General features: G+C 43.5%; 1 protein-coding gene across 3 annotated transcripts; it reads right to left on the minus strand.

Annotated features, from left to right (window-relative positions):
* Nucleotides 1-25416, minus strand: dctn2 (dynactin 2 (p50)). Of its 3 annotated transcripts, none has more exons than XM_045691937.1 (14): nucleotides 25109-25416; nucleotides 24361-24429; nucleotides 21558-21563; nucleotides 20312-20408; nucleotides 11002-11063; nucleotides 10451-10549; nucleotides 9383-9543; nucleotides 7991-8138; nucleotides 7692-7796; nucleotides 7403-7480; nucleotides 7039-7110; nucleotides 2654-2756; nucleotides 2274-2365; nucleotides 1-1090 (listed from the first exon to the last, which is right to left on the minus strand). In XM_045691937.1, the coding sequence occupies exons 1-14, from the start codon at nucleotides 25142-25144 to the stop codon at nucleotides 1004-1006; spliced, it is 1215 nt and encodes a 404-aa protein (XP_045547893.1). In that variant the 5' UTR covers nucleotides 25145-25416; the 3' UTR covers nucleotides 1-1003. The 3 variants fall into 3 exon arrangements, with proteins under 3 accessions (XP_045547893.1, XP_045547892.1, XP_045547894.1); XM_045691936.1 differs by lacking the exon at nucleotides 21558-21563 and adding an exon at nucleotides 23083-23091; XM_045691938.1 differs by lacking the exon at nucleotides 21558-21563.
* Nucleotides 25417-25806: the final 390 nt, after the last annotated feature.

Genomic DNA, 25806 nt, shown 5'->3' on the forward strand with positions numbered 1-25806 from the left:
TAATATTTAACTGTAGTTTTTATTAAAGGGAGTTGATTTTGTTTAACAACAGATACATGTTTCACAAGTTCTCCCTCTCTGTAGAAGAGTGAGTGTAGTTTAAGCATGTTGTTTATTCAGATGATATCTCAACAACAGAGTCAGGTACAGTACAGTCCATCGTAGGCAATGACAAACAACGCAGTAGATTTAAAAGTAGTGTGTGGTATTTTAGTCTCAGTCACAATAATAAGTTACAAGCAACTGAGCATGAAACATTTAAGGTACACAGGCATATTTACAAGCATCCCTCCAGGACTTCAGGCCCCCCCGCTACATGTCCATAACACCGTCTTTCTGGTTGAAACGCATCCCGATTCTTCACCCTTCTCCCAAAGTGTGCACTAGTATACTTCCCGTCATGGAGTTGAGCAGGTTCCACCACTGTTAAATCCACAAGAGGAAGTGTGCAGTGTAACTTCAGGAAAAGGGTGGATAAATCAGCATTGGTTGTTTGTTTTTGTGCAGTAATGTTGTAGACGCGTCTTTTCTCTGACATGGCTATTCCACTTTTTGAGCCCTCAAAATTTGGACATTCAATGAAATGACTTAGCTGAATGTTGTAGCACCTAAAACTAGCGTGGGTGAAAGGATCCGGATGAATATTTTTCATTGAGAAAAAGCCATCGAGCTTTGAAGGGAAGAATAATATGTGACACACACACACACATATACATATATATATATTTATATAGAGTGGGTGTTATGCATTGCATTTGATACTAAATGAAAGACTTCAATGGGAGAGAGATGTGGAAGGGGGTAAAAAAATCAAGAAAATTTGGTGCCCATTTTTGAGTAGCTTTTTTTTTATGTCATGTTTTTTCTACTTTCAAATCAAACATTCCACTTTGCGAAAAAAAAAAAAAGCTTAGGTGGAAGAAGAGATAAAGAGAGAGAAGACCCTCCGCTCCCTCAATTTGCCCAACTGTCCTGACAGACGTTTTTAAAAAGAAAACAAGATTTATTTGTTGAGAGTCTTCATCCTCTGGTCCAGAGCTGCAAAGTTCTCCTCTACAGAGAAGAGATTCTCCTTCATGGTTGTCTGAACCTGGGAGAAAATAAGGGACAGTACATTTAAATTGTAACTTCTAAATCCACCCATCACTTTTGGACTCAATAATCCATACCTTCTGGAAATGCTATAGAGTCATTGTTAAGTGTAAAACCTAAGTTGCTTTTAAATTCTGTCATGGAAATATTATTTTTTTATTACTATTACGAAGTCATTTCTGGTTCTCTCTGCTGTTAGTTTTCCATGTGGACCAAATTAAATTGGTGAATTGTGAAAAGCTTTCCAAGAATTGTTTCATAGGGGTGTTTTTTATGGGAGTGATATTGGTTCCTGTTAGAATACGTTTCATTTTCTTCCATATTGTTAGTGTTCTTAACTATCATGGTGGGAAAAGTATCCAATTGTCATACTTGAGTAAAAGTAAAGATACCTTAATAGAAAATGACTCAAGTAAAAGTGAAAGTCACCAAGTAAAATATTACTTGAGTAAAAGTCTAAAAGTATTTGGTTTTAAATATAAACTGAACAAAAATAAGCGTAAAAGTGTAAAGTGTTTCATGAGCTGAAATAAAAGTTGATTAAACAACTATAATTACACAGGTGCACCTTGTGCTGGGGACAATAAAAGGCCACTAAAATGTGCAGTTTGGTCACACAACGCAATGCCACAAATGTCTCAAGTTGAGGGAGCGTGGAATTGGAGTGCTGACTGCAGTAATGTCCACCAGAGCAGTTGCCAGAGAACTTTTTAGGTGTCAGAGAAAATGTATGGGAATAAAAAGTACATGATTTTCTTTAGGAAAATATGCTGAGTAAAAGTAGTCCAAAATATAAATAGTCAAGTACAGATACCCCAAAGAACAACTTAAGTATTTTTACAAAGGTACTTTAAAAAGTGACATATCAGTCCAGCAGCAGTCCAACCTACCTCAGAGCAGTGTGAGACATGTCTACTACCTGTGAGAGCAGTGTGAGACATGTCTACTACCTGTGAGAGCAGTGTGAGACATGTCTACTACCTGTGAGAGCAGTGTGAGAGCAGTGTGAGACATGCCAGTGTGTCTACTACCTGTGAGAGCAGTGTCAGTGTGTCTACTACCTGTGAGAGCAGTGTCAGTGTGTCTACTACCTGTGAGAGCAGTGTCAGTGTGTCTACTACCTGTGAGAGCAGTGTCAGTGTGTCTACTACCTGTGAGAGCAGTGTCAGTGTGTCTACTACCTGTGAGAGCAGTGTCCCGTTGTCCTTCAGAGAGTTGTTGATCATCTGCTGGGTGGTGTCCAGGTGGGTCAGCAGCTGACCAAACTGCATGGCTACACACACACACACACACACACACACACACACACACACAGAGAGTCAGACCACCCACATGGCTACAGAGAGAGAATCAGACAACCAACATTTTCAAAGCATATCAGAGTTGTGGACATTACTTGTTCCTTTTAAATTAGTTTTTATAACAGCCACACCTGCAGTTAAATGTGCGTATTTTTTTATTTTTCTAATTTTAACGTATGTTTCTGAGCCAGGTCTGAAAGCCAGGTGATTGGCAGGTTAGAATGTTTCTGAGCCAGGTCTGGTGATTGACAGGTGATTACCTTGTTCATGCAACTCCTTGACAGCCATGAGCCTCTGCACCACCTGGGGCAGAGAGGTGGCCATGGCGTCCCACTTCTGCACCACGTCATACAGCTGAGACACCTGACAGACAGACAACATGGAACACGTTGTGGCTGAAAATAATACACAGCCAATAATGATAAGGTTGGGGGTAAACAGACGGCAGAATTCGAGGAATGAGAGTCTGAGTAATTCTGAAGGTTGGTGGAGGATTGTCCAGGTTACATCTACAGGAGATGACTACTGTTGGTGGTAGATTCCACGCTTCAAGATTGCTACGATCATGTAGACTGGGATATGTTCCTCATTGCGGCGAACAACAACATTGACGAATACGCTGATTCGGTGAGCGAGTTTATTAGCAAGTGCATCGGCGATGTCGTACCCACAGGATCTATTAAAACATTCCCCAACCAGAAACCGTGGATTGATGGCAGCATTCGAGCGAAACTGAAAGCCGAACCACTGCTTTTAATCAGGGCATGTTGACCGGAAACATGACCGAATACAAACAGTGTAGCTATTCCCTCCGCAAAGCAATCAAACAAGCTAAGCATCAGTATAGAGACAAAGTAGAGTCGCAATTCAACGGCTCAAACACGAGACGTATGTGGCAGGGTCTACAGTCAATCATGGATTACAAAAAAGAAAACCAGCCCCGTCACGGATCACGCTGTCTTGCTCACAGACAGACTAAACAACTTTTTTGCTCACTTTGAGAACAACGCAGTGCTACTGACACGGCCCGCTACCAAAACCTGCGGACTCTCCTTCACTGTAGCCAACGTGAGTAAAACATTTAAACGTGTTAACCTCTATGGGCTACGTAACAGCCACTGCCAGCCTGTGGCGCGATTTTCAAAACCTTAAAAATCCTATTACTTCAATTTCTCAAACATATGACTATTTTACAGCCATTTAAAGACAAGACTCTCGTTAATCTAACCACACTGTCCGATTTCAAAAAGGCTTTACAACGAAAGCAAAACATTAGATTATGTCAGCAGAGTACCAAGCCAGAAATAATCAGACACCCATTTTTCAAGCCAGCATATAATGTCACCAAAACCCAGAAGACAGCTAAATGCAGCACTCACCTTTGATGATCTTCATCAGATGACAACCCTAGGACATTGTTATACAATACATACATGTTTTGTTCAATCAAGTTCATATTTATATCAAAAACCAGCTTTTTACATTAGCATGTGACGTTCAGAACTAGCATACCCCCCGCAAACTTCCGGGGAATTCGCTAACATTTTACTAAATTACTCACGATAAACGTTCACAAAAAGCATAACAATTATTTTAAGAATTATAGATACAGACCTCCTCTATGCACTCGATATGTCCGATTTTAAAATAGCTTTTTGGTGAAAGCACATTTTGCAATATTCTAAGTACATAGCCCAGGCATCACGGGCTCGCTATTTAGACACCCGGCAAGTTTAGCACTCACCATAATCATATTTACTATTATAAAAGTTTCATTACCTTTTGTTGTCTTCGTCAGAATGCACACCCAGGACTGCTACTTCAATAACAAATGTTGGTTTGGTCCAAAATAATCCATCGTTATATCCGAATAGCGGCGTTTTGTTCGTGCGTTCCAGACACTATCCGAAATAGTAAAGAAGTGTCGCACGCATGGCGCAATTCGTGACAATAAAATTCTAAATATTCCATTACCGTACTTCGAAGCATGTCAACCGCTGTTTAAAATCAATTTTTACGACACTTTTCTCGTAGAAAAGCGATAATATTCCGACAGGGAATCTCCTTTTCGGCAAACAAAGGAAAAAATCCCAAAGGCGGGGGCGGTCGGGGTCACGCGCATAAGGCCAGTGTCCCTTGATCGGCCACTTGAGAAAGGCGATAATGTGTTTCAGCCTGGGGCTGGAATGACGACATTCTGTTTTTTCCCGGGCTCTGAGCGCCTATGGACGACGTGGGAAGTGTCACGTTAGAGCAGAGATCCTTAGTAAATGATAGAGATGGAAAAGAAGTTCAAGAAATGGTCAGACAGGCCACTTCCTGTAAAGGAATCTCTCAGGTTTTGACCTGCCATTTGAGTTCTGTTATACTCACAGACACCATTCAAACAGTTTTAGAAAATGTAGGGTGTTTTCTATCCATATGTAATAAGTATATGCATATTCTAGTTACTGGGTAGGAGTGGTAACCAGATTAAAATCGGGTATGTTTTTTATCCAGCCGTGTCAATACTGCCCCCTAGCCCTAACAGGTTAACCCTCGCAAGGCTGCAGGCCCAGACGGCATCCCCAGCCGCGTCCTCAGAGCATGCGCAGACCAGCTGTCTGGTGTGTTTACAGATATATTCAATCAATCCTTATCCCAGTCTGCTGTTCCCACATGCTTCAAGAGGGCCACCATTGTTCCTGTTCCCAAGAAAGCTAAGGTAACTGAGCTAAATGACTATCGCCCCGTAGCACTCACTTCCATCATCATGAAGGGCTTTGAGAGACTAGTCAAGGATCATATCACCTCCACCCTACCTGACACCCTAGACCCAGTCCAATTTGCTTACCGCCTCAATAGATCCACAGACGACGCAATCACAACCACACTGCACACTGCCCTAACCCATCTGGACAAGAGGAATACCTATGTGAGAATGCTGTTCATCGATTACAGCTCAGCATTTAACACCATAGTACCCTCCAAACTCAACATTAAGCTCGAGACCCTGGGTCTTGACCCCGCCCTGTGCAACTGGGTCCTGGACTTCCTGACGGGCTGCCCCCAGGTGGTGAGGGTAGGTAACAACATCTCCACCCCGCTGATCCTCAACACTGAGGCCCCACAAGGGTGTGTGCTCAGCCCTCTCCTGTACTCCCTGTTCACCCACGACTGCGTGGCCATGCACGCCTCCAACTCAATCATCAAGTTTGCAGACGACACAACAGTGGTAGGCTTGATTACCAACAACGACGAGACTGCATACAGGGAGGAGGTGAGGGTCCTCGGAGTGTGGTGTTAGGAAAATAACCTCACACTCAACATCAACAAAACAAAGGAGATTATCGTGGACTTCAGGAAACAGCAGAGGGAGCAGCCCCCTATACACATCGACGGGACAGTAGTGGAGAGGGTGGAAAGTTTTAAGTTCCTCGGCATACACATCACGGACAAACTGAATTGGTCCACCCACACAGACAGCGTGGTGAAGAAGGTGCAGCAGCGCCTCTTCAACCTCAGGAGGCTGAAGAAATTCAGCTTGTCACCAAAAACACACAAACTTTTACAGATGCACAATCGAGAGCATCCTGTCGGGCTGTATCACCGCCTGGTATGGCAACTGCTCCGCCCACAACCGTAAGGCTCTCCAAAGGGTAGTGAAGTCTGCACAACGCATCCCCGGGGGCAAACTACCTGCCCTCCAGGACACCTACAGCACCCGATGTCACAGGAAGGCCAAAAAGATAATCAAGGACAACAACCACCCGAACCACTGCCTGTTCACCCCACTATCATCCAGAAGGCAAGGTCAGTACAGGTGCATCAAAGCAGGGACCGAGAGACTGAAAAACAGCTTCTATCTCAAGGCCATCAGACTGTTAAACAGCCATCACAAACATTGAGTGGGTGCTGCCAACATACTGACTCAACTCCAGCCACTTTAATAAATGGAAAAATGGGTGTAATCAACTTATCACTAGCCACACACACACACACACACACACATATATATATATATATATATACACATACATATATATATATATATATATATATATACATACATACATACACATACATATATATAATGTTTACATACCCTACTTTACTCATCTCATATGTATATACTGTACTCTATACCATCTACTGCATCTTGCCATCTTGATGTAATACATGTATCACTAGCCACATTAAACAATGCCACTTTTATATGTTTACATACCCTATATTACTCATCTCATATGTATATACTGTACTCGATACCATCTACTGCATCTTGCATCTGCCGTTCTGTACCATCACTCATTCATATATTTATATGTACATATTCTTATTCATTCCTTTACACTTGTGTGTTTAAGGTAGTTGTTGTGAAATTGTTAGGTTAGATTACTCGTTGGATATTACTGCATAGTCGGAACTAGAAGCACAAGCATTTCGCTACACTCGCATTAACACCTGCTAACCATGTGTATGCGACCAATAAAATGTGATTTGATTGTCCAGGTTCCATCTACAGGAGATGACTACTGTTGGGCCAAGTGGTTCTCCTGGTGGTTAGGAAAACCTCCTGGTCATAGGGATAACCTAATTACTGACGTCGTGGTATAAAAACTCTTATGTTACTTCTAAACCTCAACATAAAAAAAGCTGGACTAACCTTATTCTGTGTGCCAGCATCTTCAATGGTTGCCTTGTGCTTCGCTATCTCATTCATCTTCCCAAGGACGCTCTACACAGAGAAAAACACAAAACATCACACGATAACCGTGTTCACTTTTATACAGTATCACAAGCACAAAAATACCAGCCCATCTGTCCTTGGGTGTTCAATTCAATACAATTCAAGGGGCTTTATTAGCATGGGAAACATATGTTAACATTGCCAGAGCAAGAGAAGTAGATAATAAACAAAAGTGTTTTCTGCAGAGTAGTGGAACATTGATTGCTGCTAGACTGATACAAGGTGAGTTTTGCATTCCCTCCCCCCTGATTGTTATAATTCTGCTGATCCTCAATATTACCTGCAGCCTGGCTTCCACCTGGTCCAGAGTGGCTGAGTCCAGAGCACTGACCCTCGCCTGCAGCAGCTCCATAGTGTCCTGGAGGACAGAGCGAGAGCACTCAGTCACAGGGCTAACAGTGATTGATGATCAGGGCAGGGTTACTGTACTTTCTGACATTGTGGATCATGCAAAACCAAAAATGTTTTATGAACAAAATTGGATTGATTGAGTTCGGTTGGCACAATAAAAAATATCCTGTTTTTTTACCTACTGAACTGGACCAAGGTGGTTGACAGAAGAGACTCACCATGAGACTGCCTCCCTGCACCCCAGCACTCAGAGGTCCCGGTTTGTCTGATCCAGAACCCACAGCAGTCTCCAGCTCTGCAAGGCGCTTCTCCAACTCTGCCATCTACACAGACACAAACATTGGAGAGGTTAAGGCGTGAATGAATGAAAACTGGGTAAACAAGTGACACAGAATTGACCAAGGACTGACTCAAATTTGCATGTGCAAATACAGACACATTGCTGCCGACCACACACACACAAACTGTGCTGTTGGGAACCCCTTTCCACACAGTCCCATTGCCCTGGGCTTCATACCTTGGCAGCGTCTGTGAACTTCTCCTGTTCTGGCCGGCTGTGTAGCTCATACAACACCACACCATCAGGACCTTTCGCTGCTGGGGCCTTCCCCTCTCCTGTACTGCCCCTATTGGCCCTCACTGCCTCCAGCTGGGTTAACAGACGTCTGCAGGAGACGGACAGAGAAAGGGAGGAAGGAGAGAGAAAGGGAGGAAGGAGAGAGAAAGGGAGGAAGGAGAGAGAAAGGGAGGAAGGAGAGAGAAAGGGAGGAAGGAGAGAGAAAGGGAGGAAGGAGAGAGAAAGGGAGGAAGGAGAGAGAAAGGGAGGAAGGAGAGAGAAAGGGAGGAAGGAGAGAGAAAGGGAGGAAGGAGAGGGTAAAGAATAAAGGCACATAAGGGTTAGGGTGGTAAGTCTAATAAAAAAGAGACAGACGGGGGTTTTAAGAGAGGCGACTGCAAAGACTAATATCGTCTACCTTTCTGAGTCAGTCAGGTTAACGTCAAAATCAAATCTGTTTTATTGAATTTAGCAGTATGTCAAACCGTCCTCAAACCGCATTGCGTCGTGTGGGCGAGCGGTTTACTGGATGTCAACGTTGTGAACAGAATGCCCCATGGTGCCGTGGGGCTATGAGATACCGTGACTAGATCCTGATGGCCGCATTGTCTTGCCATTCATCCTCCTCAACCCCCCATTACGCAAGGATCTGTACACAATTCCTGGAAGCTGGAAACGTCCCAGTTCTTCCATGGCCTGCATACTCACCAGACATGTCACCCACTAAGCATGTTTGGGATGCTCTGGATCGACGTGTACGACAGCATGTTTCAATTCCCGCCAATAGGCAGCATCTTCACACAGCCATTGAAGAGGAGTGGGACAACATTCCAGAGGCTGCAATCAACAGCCTGATCAACTCTATGTGAAGGAGATGTGTTGTGCTGCATGAGGCATATGGTGGTCACACCAGATACTGACTGGTTTTCTGATCCTACCTTTTTTTTTTTTTTTTTTAAAGGTATCTGTGACCAACAGATGCATATCTGTATTCCCAGTCATGTGAAATCCCTAATTTAGGGCCTAATGAATTCATTTCAATTGACTGACTTCCTTATATGAACTGTAATAGTTACGTTTATATTGTAGTTCAGTACATTTATCAGTCTTATGGCTTGGGGGGGGAGAAGATGTTTAGGGTCCTGTTGCATCGGTATGCTTGCCATGCAGTAGCAGAGAGAACAGTCTATGACTTGACTGGCGGGAGTCTGACAACTTTTAGGGCCTCCCTCTGACACCGCCTGGTATAGAGGTCCTGGATGATAGGAAGGTTGGACCCAGTGATGTACTGGGCCGTACGCACTACCCTCTGTAGTGCCCCCCCCCTCCCTCCCTCCCTCCCCTCTCTCTTACTTGGCCAGTGCTCCATCTGGATCAGCTAGGTTAATATGTGCCTGTGGTCCCAGCAGTGAGTCCAGGTGGGCAGAGACCAGCTGCTGTTTGAGCTGGGCAGCCTGCTGAGCTAGGACTACAGGAGTTAGACGCTCCTCTGAACTGCTGTCCCTTGTGGTCGCCTGAGGGGAGAGGAGCATAGACAGAGGTGATCAGCACACTACCAGGGAAATGACAACCACTAGTTTGGAGGTGGGTAGAGGTCACTGTGGTATAAAGATGGGTGGTTTGGGGGTGGGTAGAGGTGAATGGGGTATAAAGATGGGTGGTTTGGGGGTGGGTAGAGGTTAATGGGGTATAAAGATGGGTGGTTTGGGGGTGGGTAGAGGTGAATGGGGTATAAAGATGGGTGGTTTGGGGGTGGGTACAGGTGAATGGGGTATAAAGATGGGTGGTTTGGGGGTGGGTAGAGGTCAATGGGGTATAAAGATGAGCCCCAGGAATCCGAGACTAATCAGCAAGATTGGGGGGGGACACACATTCTGAAGGCAGCTTCAACTTAGATGCCCTATTGTAGCCATATGTACACAGGTCCGTAGAGGCTAGGGTGTAAGGGCTCGGGGGCTAACGTTAGGGTGGAAGGGCTCGGGGGCTAACGTTAGGGTGGAAGGGCTCGGGGGCTAACGTTAGGGTGTATGGGCTAGGGGGCTAACGTTAGGGCTTTGGGAGTATTTGTCTGACCCGGGTGGTTTAGGGTGTAGGGGTTGTACCCGGGTGGTTTAGGGTGTAGGGGTTGTACCCGGGTGGTTTAGGGTGTAGGGGTTGTACCCGGGTGGTTTAGGGTGTAGGGGTTGTACCCGGGTGGTTTAGGGTGTAGGGGTTGTACCCGGGTGGTTTAGGGTGTAGGGGTTGTACCCGGGTGGTTTAGGGTGTAGGGGTTGTACCTGGGTGGTTTAGGGTGTAGGGGTTGTACCTGGGTGGTTTAGGGTGTAGGGGTTGTACCTGGGTGGTTTAGGGTGTAGGGGTTGTACCTGGGTGGTTTAGGGTGTAGGGGTTTTACCTGGATGGTTTAGGGTGTAGGGGTTTTACCTGGATGGTCTCCACCTCCTGACTGAGCTCCTGGATCTCATTAACCAGCCGCTGGTACTTCTGCTGGGGGGTTTCCTTCACCCCACAGCCCTCCGCCAACTAGACAGGCACGGAGAGAGGAGAGAGAGAGGAAAACAGAGTTAACATCACTATCCACAAGATTCAAATAGACAACTGAATCACTATCCACAAGATTTAAGTAGACAACTGAATCATTATCCACAAGATTCAAATAGACAACTGAATCACTATCCACAAGATTCAAATAGACAACTGAATCACTATCCACAAGATTTAAGTAGACAGCTGAATCATTATCCACAAGATTTAAGTAGACAGCTGAATCATTATCCACAAGATTTAAGTAGACAGCTGAATCATTATCCACAAGATTTAAGTAGACAGCTGAATCATTATATGCATGATTCAAAAGGACATGTTAAAGGTCTTGTGATGGATTTCACAGAGATGGGTTATGTGTCCCAACAAAATCAATGGTACTATTTATACAAAACTAATCAATATGAAATATTGCAGCAGCATCTACTCACAATCTCATATTCTCCCGACTCATAGCCCACTCTTTTGTTCTTACTGATACGATCTGAGAAGTCTGGGAGAGAAAACACAGATTCATTAGAGCAAAGACAAGAATATTAGATGGTTTTGTAACAGGGATGAAACGGTCACCGGTTTCACGATAAACCACAGTAAAATTCCCCACGGTTAGTATTACCGTTTCAAATGTTAATTATCATTAAAACCGTGTTTGATTATTGCGGTTTGAAAAACTCACGGGAAATACCGTCCAGCATCAACCAAAGTTAGCAACAGTCTGACGCAGGCAGAGCATGAAACGTGGGTTTTGTTTTGTGTCAAAACATGGCGGAAGGCAGTGACAGCGCTCGGGAGATTTTTCAGCCTTCTAAGAGGACCAAATCTGAAGTGTAGTCGTATTTTGGGTTTTACAAGAGTGCTGAGGGAAACTTAAAATCTAAGATGGTCACCTTGTCTGCAGAACATGCAACATTATTACTTTTAAAATCGCAGCGAAAGGGGGCAACAACTCAAAATCTCAAGTCATCTTCGTGACCACCACCCACTACTTTATAGTTAAGTTAACTTTTAGCTCAATGCATGATGTGGGGACTTTGGAATGGTGGAAAATGTCATGGTTTGTCTGTCTAACTTGCTAATAGCTTGTCAATAATTGAATCTTTCAGTGTTACCTACTCTTATAAAAACACTACTCGTTGTTCTGCTGCTGTATGCGTCATATGTGTCTGCAGACTCTATTCACCCATTGCTAGGCTGGACAATAGAACCATTGAAAAATTCACTTAAGGCTGAAAAACAGCAGAAGAATGTTGGCTAAGCTGGAACACTAGCGCGAGCCCATAGCGAATGAATGGAATGGAATGTTCGCAGAGCCTGTTTTGACTGGAGTGATGCTTAGAATTCCATTTTGCCTAAAAAGGCACATGTATCCCTTATTATTTTACCAATACAATCTGTTCGTCAGACGAAACTGGGAAAAAAAAATACTTGTGTAGAAAGTAACATCCGCACATCGATGGTGTCAACTGTGCTTATGTCTGCGTAATGAGAAAGTTGGGGGAAAAAATGAACTGACTATTTCTGGTCTAGTGATTGATGACAAACAAGCTCGCTGCCCAGACTTACATAATTACAAAGAGGAGATTCTCCTGATTAAAATGGTGCCCGACTTGAATATACACATATGTTTTCCTATGGGATGCCTCTCCATAGGAAAACAATGGGTGGAGCTCAGCGTTCCAAGGGCAAAAAGTATTTTGGGGCTAGCATTTAATGACAACCGAGCTCGCTGCCCAGCCTTACAGAATTAGAAAGAGGAGATTATTAAAATGGCATCTGACTTGAAAAAAAATCTAAATATACAAATTGCAAGATATTTCCCCTATATAGGAAACAATGGGACGACCTCAGAGTTCCATGAGTAATGTTGTTGTTGTTGTTTACATTTAAACAAAGTGAGCAGGTCTCATTGCCAACAATAGCGAAACAGGCATTGTGACGTAAAACAATAAGCTGGGAAGAGAACGTTCAGAAGACGAGTTGGTGCCACGGTGCTCAATTTAACTAATAGGAGCTGGCAGGGTGAAAAATACCCTAAAACAAGGCCTGTTTTTTCGTGATTACTTCAAAACTACGGCAAGCACTTGGGAAATATGGTCATATTATGAAACTGGGCTCCACGGCGGATGCAATGAACACTTTTTTTTAATCAGAAAAAAAGCGTTGTTAAAAATGGTGTGTCCCCAGCCTACCATTGCACACGATAACGCGTTATGTAGTTTAGTCACCCAACCAACATATTTTGTTCATTTAAGATCCGTCAGTCGACTTGGTTGTAAAAGTGTTCCAACAGTAGAAACACTACAGACTCCTATACAAGACTCCCGTATGTCAATTGTTGGGCTCATTGCAATTACTATCACCGTCTTCTTAAAACCTCTCTGGGATAGGGGGCAGTATTTTCACGTCCGGATGAAAAACGTGCCCAGAGTAAACTGCCTGCTACTCAGGCTCAGAAGGTAGGATATGCATATTATTAGTAGATTTGGATAGAAAACACTCTGAAGTTTCTAAAACTGTTTGAATGATGTCTGAGTATAACAGAACTCATATGGCAGGCAAAAACCTGAGAAAAATCCAACCAGGAAGTGGGAAATCTGAGGCTTGTAGTTTTTTAAAGTGAATCCCTATTCAATTTGTAGTGTTAACGGGGTCATGTTGCACTTCCTAAGGCTTCCACTAGATGTCAACAGTCTTTAGAACATTGTTACAGGCTTTTACTGTGAGTACGGAGCCAACAAGAGCTGTTCCAACCAGGTGTCCCAGGACAAGGCATAAGTTCAATCACGCACGCAGACTTGGGAGCGAGCTGAGTTCATCTTCATTCCTAAAGAGAACAGAATCGTCCAGTTGGAATTTTATTGAAGATTTATGTTAAAAACAACCTAAAGATTGATTCTATACATCGTTTGAGATGATTCTACAAACTGTAGTATAACTTTTTTGACTTTTCGTCTGGAGTTAGCAAGTGCTTGCCTGGAATAGTGAACCTAACACGCGAACAAAATGGTATTTGGACATAAAGATGAAGTTTATCGAACAAAACAAACATTTATTGTTAAACTGGGATTGCTGGGAGTGCATTCTGAAGAAGATCATCAAAGGTAAGTGAATATTTATCATACTATTTCTGAGTTTTATTGACTTCAAAATGGCGGGTTTCTGTTTGGCTTGTTGTTGATGGCTGAGCTCTGTACTCAGAATATTGAACAATGTGCTTTTGCCGTAAAGCTTTTTTGAAATCTGACAGTGGTTGCATTAAGGAGAAGTGTATCTATAATTCTGTGCATAACACCTGTATATTTTGTCAAAGTTTATGATAAGTATTTCTGTAAATTGATGTGGCTCTCTGCAAAATCACCGGATTTTGGAGGCAAAACATTACTGAACATTACGCGCCAATGTAAAATGTTTTTTTTAAATATAAATATGAACTTTATCAAACAAAACATGCATGTATTGTGTAACATGAAGTCCTATGAGTGCCATCTGATGAAGTTCAAAGGTTAGTGATTAATTTTAGCTGTATTTCTGGTTTTTGTGACGCCTCTCCTTGCTTGGAAAATGGCTGTGTGGTTTTTCCTTCTTTAGGTGCCGTCCTAACATAATCTAATGTTATGCTTTCGCCGTAAAGCCTTATTGAAATCGGACACAGTGGTTGGATTAAGGAGGAACTTATCTTTAAAATAGTGTATAACACTTGTATGTGTGAGAAATTTGAATGAGATTTTTGTTGTTTTGAATTTGGCGCTCTGCTATTTCACTGGCTGTTGTCAAATCGATCCCGCTAACGGGATTCGTGTGTTAAGGGGTCACTAAGAGGTTTTAACACTCATTTGTATTTATGTAAAATTGTGTATGGGGTCATTGCATATACTCAAATGCAACACAGAAGATAGTGTGTGTGATAATAATAATACATTTGGTATTCCCTTGTTTACAGAGTGGGCGTGCAGCAGGCAAACCCAGTGATGCTACTGGTCCCCCCCCATCTACAGTTGTGACACAGACACTCCAGCAAGCATTTAAAAAGGCAGGCTGCTTATGCATCCACATCAAAAAAATGCTCAAGACCTCACTGCAGGCCTTTCATATTACATTGCAAAAGGACATGATGCCATTTCATATCGTTGAGAGGCCTGGCTTTCTGAGGTTCATGAAGGTTGCCGTGCCTCGCTACAAAGTGACATCAAACATTTTCCAAGACTGAAATCCCAAACCTGTACAACCAGGTTAAAGCTGATGTTAGAAAAAGTTTGGCTCAAAGGAACATGGTTTGCTGCAACTACTGACCTCTGGACCAGTGAAAGCAGGGGTGGTCAACCCTACATGAGCTTCATTATCCATTACCTCACCCCAGACTGGTAACTGGAGTCAAAGTGCCTGGAAATACAGTTCTTCCCAGAAGATCACTCGGCTCACAACAGAGAGGTTTTTGAGAATATGCTGGAAGAGGGGGTGATCAATAAGAAAGACCTGGTCTGTATAACCACAGACAACACAACAAACATGACCAAGGCTTTAGAAGAGTTCCCAGATCTGTGGCTTGGGTGCTTTGACCATCTCAAAGGGCTCTGAAAATTCTGAGAGTTGACACAGCAGTCAAGGCCTGCCGTCATCTGGTCCAAGGCTTCTCACGGAGCTGGAAGAGGAGGAGAGAACTGAGAGAAAAGCAAGCTGCCCTCAACATGCCACAGAAGGCTCTGATCCATGATGTGGTGACCCGATGGGGATCTACACACAAGATGCTTGAGAGTTTCCTCAGCCAACTGCAGCCAGTCTGTGCGACTCTGGCTGGAGAAAGAGGAACATGGCATCTGATGCCAAAGGATACCGACATAAGTCTCATGGAGTAACTGTGCCAGCTCCTTCAAACTCTGAGCAAGTATACAGATGCACTTGCCTCAGAGACACTGTCAGCCATCAAGCCGGTCCTGGACCACATCACCCGTGATGTTCTAGTGGAAAAGGATACAGAGCCATCCCTGACCAAGGAGATGAAAAGGGTAATGAGAGAAGACCTTAACAACAGATACACAGAGAGTCATGCACATGGCTTGTTTCATTGACCCCCCGCTTCAAAATTAGCTTTTTAGATGAACCTGAGGATGCAAAAGTTGACACTGGCAGCTGTGTCCAGGAGGCCTTGAAGCTGGCAGCTGTGTCCAGGAGGCCTTGAAGCTGGCAGCTGTGTCCAGGAGGCCTTGAAGCTGGCAGCTGCACAAGTCAGGCAAGAACCACAAAGCACCAGCAGCACCTCCACCACCAACACAGCGGCATCGGAGGGAAAAAGGCCTGTCTGGGTTGCTGAGAAAGATTACCTCAACAAGGCAGCAGAGAGGTGAAGAGGGTCAGATTCCAACCCCCCCCCCCCCCAGAAGACAGAGGGAAAGAAGAGATCAAGGTCCACCTGTCTCTGCCACCCATTCCAGCAGAAGAGGATCCACTGGTCTGGTGGAGGGACCATGCATCAGAGCTGCCTCACCTTGCCAGGAAGCTTTTGTGCATCCCAGCAACCAACGTGCCATCAGAGAGAGTGTTCAGTGCACATTGTCTCCCCTTGCAGATCACTACTTAAACCGGACAAAGTAAATACGCTGACATTTTTACATTTCAATCTCAAGTGAATAAAGATACATACATACAGGATGTTAGACCAGCAGCACCTTGTTTCTTAATGAAGGAGAGGACAGACATACAGGATGTTAGACCAGCAGCACCTTACTTCTTAATGAAGGAGAGAACGGACATACAGGATGTTAGGCCAGCAGCACCTTGTTTCTTAATGAAGGAGAGGACAGACATACAGGATGTTAGACCAGCAGCACCTTGTTTCTTAATGAAGGAGAGAACAGACATACAGGATGTTAGACCAGCAGCACCTTGTTTCTTAATGAAGGAGAGAACAGACATACAGGATGTTAGACCAGCAGCACCTTACTTCTTAATGAAGGAGAGAACAGACATACAGGATGTTAGACCAGCAGCACCTTGTTTCTTTATGAAGGAGAGAACGGACATACAGGATGTTAGGCCAGCAGCACCTTACTTCTTAATGAAGGAGAGAACAGACATACAGGATGTTAGACCAGCAGCACCTTACTCTTTATGAAGGAGAGAACGGACATACAGGATGTTAGGCCAGCAGCACCTTGTTTCTTAATGAAGGAGAGAACAGACATACAGGATGTTAGACCAGCAGCACCTTACTCTTTATGAAGGAGAGAACGGACATACAGGATGTTAGACCAGCAGCACCTTACTCTTTATGAAGGAGAGAACAGACATACAGGATGTTAGACCAGCAGCACCTTACTCTTTATGAAGGAGAGAACGGACATACAGGATGTTAGACCAGGAGCACCTTGTTTCTTTATGAAGGAGAGAACAGACATACAGGATGTTAGACCAGCAGCACCTTACTTCTTAATGAAGGAGAGAACGGACATACAGGATGTTAGACCAGCAGCACCTTACTTCTTAATGAAGGAGAGAACGGACATACAGGATGTTAGGCCAGCAGCACCTTGTTTCTTAATGAAGGAGAGAACAGACATACAGGATGTTCGACCAGCAGCACCTTACTCTTTATGAAGGAGAGAACAGACATACAGGATGTTCGACCAGCAGCACCTTACTCTTTATGAAGGAGAGAACAGACATACAGGATGTTAGACCAGCAGCACCTTACTCTTTATGAAGGAGAGAACGGACATACAGGATGTTAGACCAGCAGCACCTTGTTTCTTTATGAAGGAGAGAACAGACATACAGGATGTTAGACCAGCAGCACCTTGTTTCTTAATGAAGGAGAGAACGGACATACAGGATTTTAGGCCAGCAGCACCTTGTTTCTTAATGAAGGAGAGAACAGACATACAGGATGTTAGACCAGCAGCACCTTGTTTCTTTATGAAGGAGAGAACAGACATACAGGATGTTAGACCAGCAGCACCTTGTTTCTTAATGAAGGAGAGAACAGACATACAGGATGTTAGACCAGCAGCACCTTACTTCTTAATGAAGGAGAGAACAGACATACAGGATGTTAGACCAGCAGCACCTTGTTTCTTTATGAAGGAGAGAACGGACATACAGGATGTTAGGCCAGCAGCACCTTGCTTCTTAATGAAGGAGAGAACAGACATACAGGATGTTAGACCAGCAGCACCTTACTCTTTATGAAGGAGAGAACGGACATACAGGATGTTAGGCCAGCAGCACCTTGTTTCTTAATGAAGGAGAGAACAGACATACAGGATGTTAGACCAGCAGCACCTTACTCTTTATGAAGGAGAGAACGGACATACAGGATGTTAGACCAGCAGCACCTTACTCTTTATGAAGGAGAGAACAGACATACAGGATGTTAGACCAGCAGCACCTTACTCTTTATGAAGGAGAGAACGGACATACAGGATGTTAGACCAGGAGCACCTTGTTTCTTTATGAAGGAGAGAACAGACATACAGGATGTTAGACCAGCAGCACCTTGTTTCTTAATGAAGGAGAGAACAGACATACAGGATGTTAGGCCAGCAGCACCTTGTTTCTTAATGAAGGAGAGAACAGACATACAGGATGTTCGACCAGCAGCACCTTACTCTTTATGAAGGAGAGAACAGACATACAGGATGTTCGACCAGCAGCACCTTACTCTTTATGAAGGAGAGAACAGACATACAGGATGTTAGACCAGCAGCACCTTACTCTTTATGAAGGAGAGAACGGACATACAGGATGTTAGACCAGCAGCACCTTGTTTCTTTATGAAGGAGAGAACAGACATACAGGATGTTAGACCAGCAGCACCTTGTTTCTTAATGAAGGAGAGAACGGACATACAGGATTTTAGGCCAGCAGCACCTTGTTTCTTAATGAAGGAGAGAACAGACATACAGGATGTTAGACCAGCAGCACCTTACTCTTTATGAAGGAGAGAACAGACATACAGGATGTTAGACCAGCAGCACCTTGTTTCTTTATGAAGGAGAGAACAGACATACAGGATGTTAGACCAGCAGCACCTTGTTTCTTAATGAAGGAGAGAACAGACATACAGGATGTTAGACCAGCAGCACCTTGTTTCTTAATGAAGGAGAGAACAGACATACAGGATGTTAGACCAGCAGCACCTTGTTTCTTAATGAAGGAGAGAACAGACATACAGGATGTTAGACCAGCAGCACCTTACTCTTTATGAAGGAGAGAACAGACATACAGGATGTTAGACCAGCAGCACCTTGTTTCTTAATGAAGGAGAGAACAGACATACAGGATGTTAGACCAGCAGCACCTTGTTTCTTAATGAAGGAGAGAACAGACATACAGGATGTTAGACCAGCAGCACCTTACTCTTTATGAAGGAGAGAACAGACATACAGGATGTTAGACCAGCAGCACCTTGTTTCTTAATGAAGGAGAGAACAGACATACAGGATGTTAGACCAGCAGCACCTTACTCTTTATGAAGGAGAGAACAGATATACAGGATGTTAGACCAGCAGCACCTTACTCTTTATGAAGGAGAGGACAGACATACAGGATGTTAGACCAGCAGCACCTTACTCTTAATGAAGGAGAGAACAGACATACAAATCAGTGCTGTTCATTTGATTTGTTGACATATGGTTGTGTTGTTATTTTAATGTCAACAACTACACATTGGATGTGTTTACATACGGTTGTATTGTTATTTTAATGTCAACAACTACACATTGGATGTGTTTACATACGGTTGTATTGTTATTTTAATGTCAACAACTACACATTGGATGTGTTGACATACGGTTGTATTGTTATTTTAATGTCAACAACTACACATTGGATGTGTTTACATACGGTTGTATTGTTATTTTAATGTCAACAACTACACATTGGATGTGTTGACATACGGTTGTATTGTTATTTTAATGTCAACAACTACACATTGGATGTGTTTACATATGGTTGTATTGTTATTTTAATGTCAACAACTACACATTGGATGTGTTTACATATGGTTGTATTGTTATTTTAATGTCAACAACTACACATTGGATGTGTTGACATATGGTTGTATTGTTCTTACATCCACATTGCTTTACTTGTGATGCTTTTATATGAACATTTGATTTGCTTACTTAAGGTTGTGTTCATTAAAACCTGCACTAGGGAAACTTACCTCTCATGTCCACATGGTGCCATCTTTAATGTTAAATGTTATTATTTTAATGTTTCGGCACACAAAAAAAGTGCATAGTTCTGCTAATTGTATTTGTTGCATTTCAATATAAAACTTGGTGAAATGATTTCAGTGTATCAGTACTTTTTGAATATTTCCAGCACGCTTTAACAATACAGCGATAATACCGATAACCGCGATAATACCGATAACCATGATCCTTTTGGTCTCTATAATCGTGATATGAAATTTTCATACCCGTTTCATCTCTAGTTTGTAACCAATTCAGGAAATGCCTCACGTCTAGGGCTACGTGACGTGACGACATGACCAGGGAAAAGTCCCAGAGTTCCTCCTGGTGAGGTCACATGGTCATCTGCTGATGTAAAAAGGGCTTTATAAATACATTTAATTTGAGTCAAGGACGAACTCCTGTGCTTTCTCAACTCCTTGCATCCTCTCTTCCCCACCTCATGCACTGGATAAGGTCTGAGCAGAGAGACCTTGGACCTTCTCCTCCAATGTGGTTGAGAAGGCACAGGAAGGCTCATTGAGATACAGCTGTTTGAAGGTATACTAACCGAGGCCTTTAGTGCTGACCCTCTTGTCCTTGAACTTGTCGTAGGCTGCGTTGGGGTTGACCACGATCCTCTCCACACTGTCACTGCACAGCTCTTCCTGTTAAGAGACATCCAGAATAATGAGACACTACAGGAAACTTGGTCAAAACTAGGACAAATGGATTGGAAATGAAAGAGCGGAGAGTATACGGAGGTCAAAATGGTTCCGAAGGAGATCAGATTTGATGATTGATGGGGATTTGTGCCAATCTTCTCTCTCCATGGGTTATCTGTCACACTGGCTGGTTCAATACCACCTGGGAACCTAGTCCCTTATATACCAGAGGAATACCTGTATGGCTCAGTGTACAAACCCTCACACAGTCGACATGTTAAATCAGTCAATTAGATACAATCCAATGAGTGAGACATCAACTTGATCTACAGTGTGAGAGAGGGCCCATGTGAGATGCCAACCAACACCAGAACACACACACAGATAGAAATGGATCTGTAATCAGGAGGTGGGGGAGGGGGGGAAGCCCATCTATTTCAAGAGGAAAACACAGACAGTTGATTTAATATTCGATCAAGAAAGAAAAAAACTGGAAAAAACAAAAAACATTGAGAATCTTGAGCACCCAATGGTTACGCAGAATCCACAATGAATTATCTTGAAATGAGCTCTTTAGTGACCAATGAAACAGAAAACACCACTAACTGTGTAAAGGGGGTGTATTGTGACAACACAATGGGAATGAAAAGTCAGCATTGCCTAGTTACCAGAAGACCTGGGAGTTAGGGACCAATCACTGCTCTACATGACAAAGTTACCTCCCTCTTGCACAGCTGACTGATGGAAGATGCTATAGAGAGATATATTATATAAACCAGAGTTTCTCCGGTCCTGTGACTTCTACATAATCTCTATGAGCTAGTTAGTTAGCTGTTTCAGTCAATTATAAATCCATGGCTTTCTCCATCTGCTCATTTGAGGAAACAGATTCCCTTAAAAATCAGTGAGTCTGAGAAGAGCCTCATTCTGACTAGCCTCAGGGAACTGTGCACTAGGGTGAGGGATGATGGCATCAATGTGTCTAAGCTCCAAAATGATTTATTCACATGAATCAAAATGGGATCAATCAATAACCAGACAGACAGTACTGACAATCCAGACAGACAGTTACGACAGACAGTCCAGACACAAACAGTCCAGACATGTTAGGAGTAGGAAGGGAGTCAGTCTGTTAGTCAGTGAAGCTCTTACCAGCTCCTTGGGTTCCCAAGGGGAGTTAGAGAAAGAGCACAGGGAGACAAAGAGGGGAGGGAGAAAGAGAAACAGATTAATGTGGTTATCACATGCCATGCACAGCAGCAGCAGCAGCAGCAGCAGCCTGCCAGGGGAGATGAACAAGTCCAGTGTTCTGAGGCAGACTGCTGCTGAAACTGGAGACATTCACTATGAGACCGACTCTCTGATCAGTACGACGTCTCTGTTCTCTCGCTCTCTCTCTCTCAGACCCATCATCTTTAGGCAAATTTTCACAGCGAGGAAATATAGCTAATTTACAGTGCAGCCCTACGGACCTCATTGAAAAGCGAATTCGGACCCTGGGGCAAAATGAGTTTGACACCCCTGGTCTATGGTGATGCATCAACAGCAACTGTTGACATCACATATCAATATTATACACACAGGTGGGGTAGGCCTAAAATATGCATTTTATATCCAGTGTGTGACTGAACATATTGTAAATATCTGATATCCTTTGTATGATAGGCCCTGAGCTCTTAAGTCAAGCCTCTTGTCTAATTCTGTGGTATTGTTAGCATTATGTAGTCTGTGGAACGAGGGGATTGGCAGAGCAAAACCCATTTCTGAGTGAGATGGTAAGAAAGAAGACAGCTTAGAACTGATTTGATGAGACATACAATGTGCTAAATAAAATATGTGAATGTCAAAGTGTGTTGCCGTATTGATCCCAGTGTTTGTATTGCTAGCAAAGCAGAGTTAGTAAAGACGGCTAGTTAATTAGTAAGCTTCTGTTAACACGTATACCAGTAGCTAGAGTAGAGTTAGTAAAGATGGCTAGTTAGTTAGTAAGCTTCTGTTAACATGTATACCAGTAGCTAGAGTAGAGTTAGGGGAAAGAGATGTTAGAACACATACACAGTAACAGAACTGTCTTCTCAACAACACACAGAGAGACAGACAGACAGACAGACAGACAGACAGACAGACAGACAGACAGACAGACAGACAGACAGACAGACAGACAGACAACAGACAGACAGACAGACAGACACACACACACAGAGAGACAGACAGACCCACACACACAGAGAGACCCACACACACACACAGACCCACACACACAGAGACCCACACAGAGAGACAGACAGACCCACACAGAGAGACAGACAGACCCACACAGAGAGACAGACAGACCCACACAGAGAGACAGACAGACCCACACAGAGAGACAATGTAGATTCAATATCCTTTGAGTTGTGCTACAGGTGTATGTCAAAATGAAAGTGGGAGGATTATTAGACCAACTAAAATGTCTTGTCAGGTGATAGTGTTGCTACATTTGCAACAGGTGAAACAAGGGAGCCAACACTTCATCACATCACAGAGCAGCAATGGGGCACATCATCATCACTACATCATGGAGGCAGATAGTCATTTCAACACAATCTGAAGAGAGGAGGGGAAAGGGGACAGGAAGGATTTTACAACCCATGCAGATAACTCCACTATATGTACTGAGAGAAAAATAACCTCTTACTTGTACACACTAGCGTCCCAGGAGGGAGGGAGGGGTGGGGAGAGAGGGAGGGAGGGAGGGAGGGAGGGAGGGGAGGAAAAACGAGACCGACAGAGGGAGGGAGGGGACATGGGAGGGAAAACGAGACCGACAGAGGGAGGGAGGGGACATGGGAGGGAAAACGAGACCGACAGAGGGAGGGAGGGGACATGGGAGGGAGGGGACATGGGAGGGAAAACGAGGCCGACAGAGGGAAGGAAAACGTTATTAGGATTGGTGGTGTCACTGGTAGGTATCTACTTCACAGTTGATCCATGATACACAGCACGATGATCCAGAGACGCAAATCAATCAATCCTTGATCTGCATCTGTGGATCAAGCCCTTCATCAGCACTCAGTTCAGTTCCATTACACACAAGAGCCATTGGACGAAGGCGTCTTCTGTACGGGAGTTTTGTTAAAGAGCCCCGACGTTTGGTCTGAACATTAACATGCATCGCTTAAGGTACAGTTTTGGAAGCATAAGAACCTTTCCTTTCATATCAGAAGGTTGCGTGTTGGGCTACAAGTGGCACAGCGACTTAGTCAATGCATCTCAGTGCTAGAGGCGTCACTACACAGGCCTGGTTCGATTCCAGGCTGCATCACAACCGGCCGTAATTGGGAGTCCCATAGGGCGGCGCACAATTGGCCCAGCATCGTTAGGCCGTCATTGTAAATAAGAATGTTGTTGTTAACTGGACTTGCCTAGTTAAATAATAAGGTTAGTGTTCCCACACAGCCATATTTCCATGTTACAGCGCGTGTTTACAGAAGACTGAGGGACCACCTGAGCTAATATGGTATTTGACATGCTCCTAACACCAGTGTGTAACAGAAGAAGTCAGAAATGTGTTGTCAATGGAAAAATACTGCCAGCTGCAACTGTGATTAAAGCCACATAAAACAGTGCACAGTAAGTTTATATTTTGCATTTATGAAATTATTTTGATGTGATATGAAAGTAAAGGGCTTCATGTTCCCAAAACTGTATCGCAAATTGAGAATTGATGCTGGTTTAGATGGAGTATTTGGCTGTTTTAGCTGCCAGAGCCAGTCAACATCTGAAAATAACAAGGTCCTTAAAGGAATAATGGTAGGCTCCTTAATTAAGAGTACATTTTGGGCTACTCTGGATCACGCAGTGGTTTTCAGAGAGGATGTGACACTCAGCCACAGACTGGTGTTTTGGGATCAAGAGGCAGCAGCAAACTTCCCCACAAACACTCCCTCCCTTCTCTCCTCCATGTTTCACTCACCGACTCAAACTGGGCCTGATCATCTTCTGGCAGGTCACTGGTCTCATACACATCTGGCTCGTTGGACGCCTGTGGAAGACAACGACTCGTATTCTATAACAGCAAAATGACATTGACATAGCTGACGTACTTGTTAGTGAAAATGAACGACAGATAGTGTTAGCCTTCTCAAAGGATTATACTTTTTGTCAAGTCACTCAGTCTTAAACACATTAAGAACAAAAAATAAATACGTTTCCGTATTAGCTGTGGTTATCATTTTTACAATACCTAATGAGTGGACCCACCCAACCATTCTCAGGAAATGTTATCAAGATAATGTTAGCTGGCCAACGCCCATTCAATCACAAGGCTGGATTAGCTAGCCTCTGTTAGGCTAGCTAATTAGCTGTCGGGAAGAATAGCTATAGTTATATCACAGATAGTTTGAACAATGAGCAGTTTAACAAATCCTATTTGGTTATATGCTTGATGAAAGCTGCTTGAAATATGTTTGTTAAACGCAGACCACTTCAATGCACTAGGCTAGCGAGGTAGTCAACGTGTCGTTACTGTAACTAATTAGCGTTAGCTTACTGTTAGTTTATCTGGCTAGATATCAGGCCAGCAATGCTAGCTAGCTAGCCTGGCTCCTGTGGTTTTGCTAGGGAGCATGTTACAAATATCTTATCGAGACAGATAGCTAGCTATAACGAGACACTGGCTAGCAAGCTAGCTAACTTAACTAGCAAGCTAACAGGAGACTTACGATTCCAGGCAAATTGGCGTATTTGGGATCAGCCATTGTTGAGGTTGCAAGGACGAGGCCGGTGGATGAGTAGACAAAACCTTAGACGTGACAAAGATACCTTAAATAACGATGGACCTTGTGGACAAGTTATTAGTCCGTTAAAACGTTAGCTAAATGAACAACCAAAAGAATCCTTTCACCCGTAGCCAAACAACTCGCTAACATATAAACCGTTTTTTTGTGTTAACTAACGACTGTATTTTGACAGCTCGAGTGTTCAGTAGCGGGCGAGCATAACAATCTCGCGAGACTTGCGAGGACGAGCGGCGCTGTAGATTCATAACCCCAGGAAAGTGGACCTGGTATACTTTGGAGATTTAAACTAAACTTGATTAAACTTGCAATGGTGCTTTTGTGAAATTGTACAAACATTGTAAAACCTTCCGGTTGCTGCCGCTAAGCATGTGGACGAACAGCATGACAATTAGCAGGGCAGGCTGCCTTGTCTGTCTATTTATAGACATAGGGAATATAGCCATAACCTAAAAGCCTTTGTTTGAATTAACCATTTTGTAAAGGGAAAACATTGAAACAAAACGTATATTTGCCTAGTTTATTACTATACTAGTCTGGACTGTGTGAGTTGCCTAATACATGTCCTGTAAATAATCTATCATAGACGTCTCTGTCAATCACTGGAATACCACATATGTTCG

This window comes from Salmo salar, chromosome ssa12 (assembly GCF_905237065.1).
Source record: "Salmo salar chromosome ssa12, Ssal_v3.1, whole genome shotgun sequence".
In the NCBI taxonomy this organism is placed as follows: Eukaryota; Metazoa; Chordata; class Actinopteri; order Salmoniformes; family Salmonidae; genus Salmo; species Salmo salar.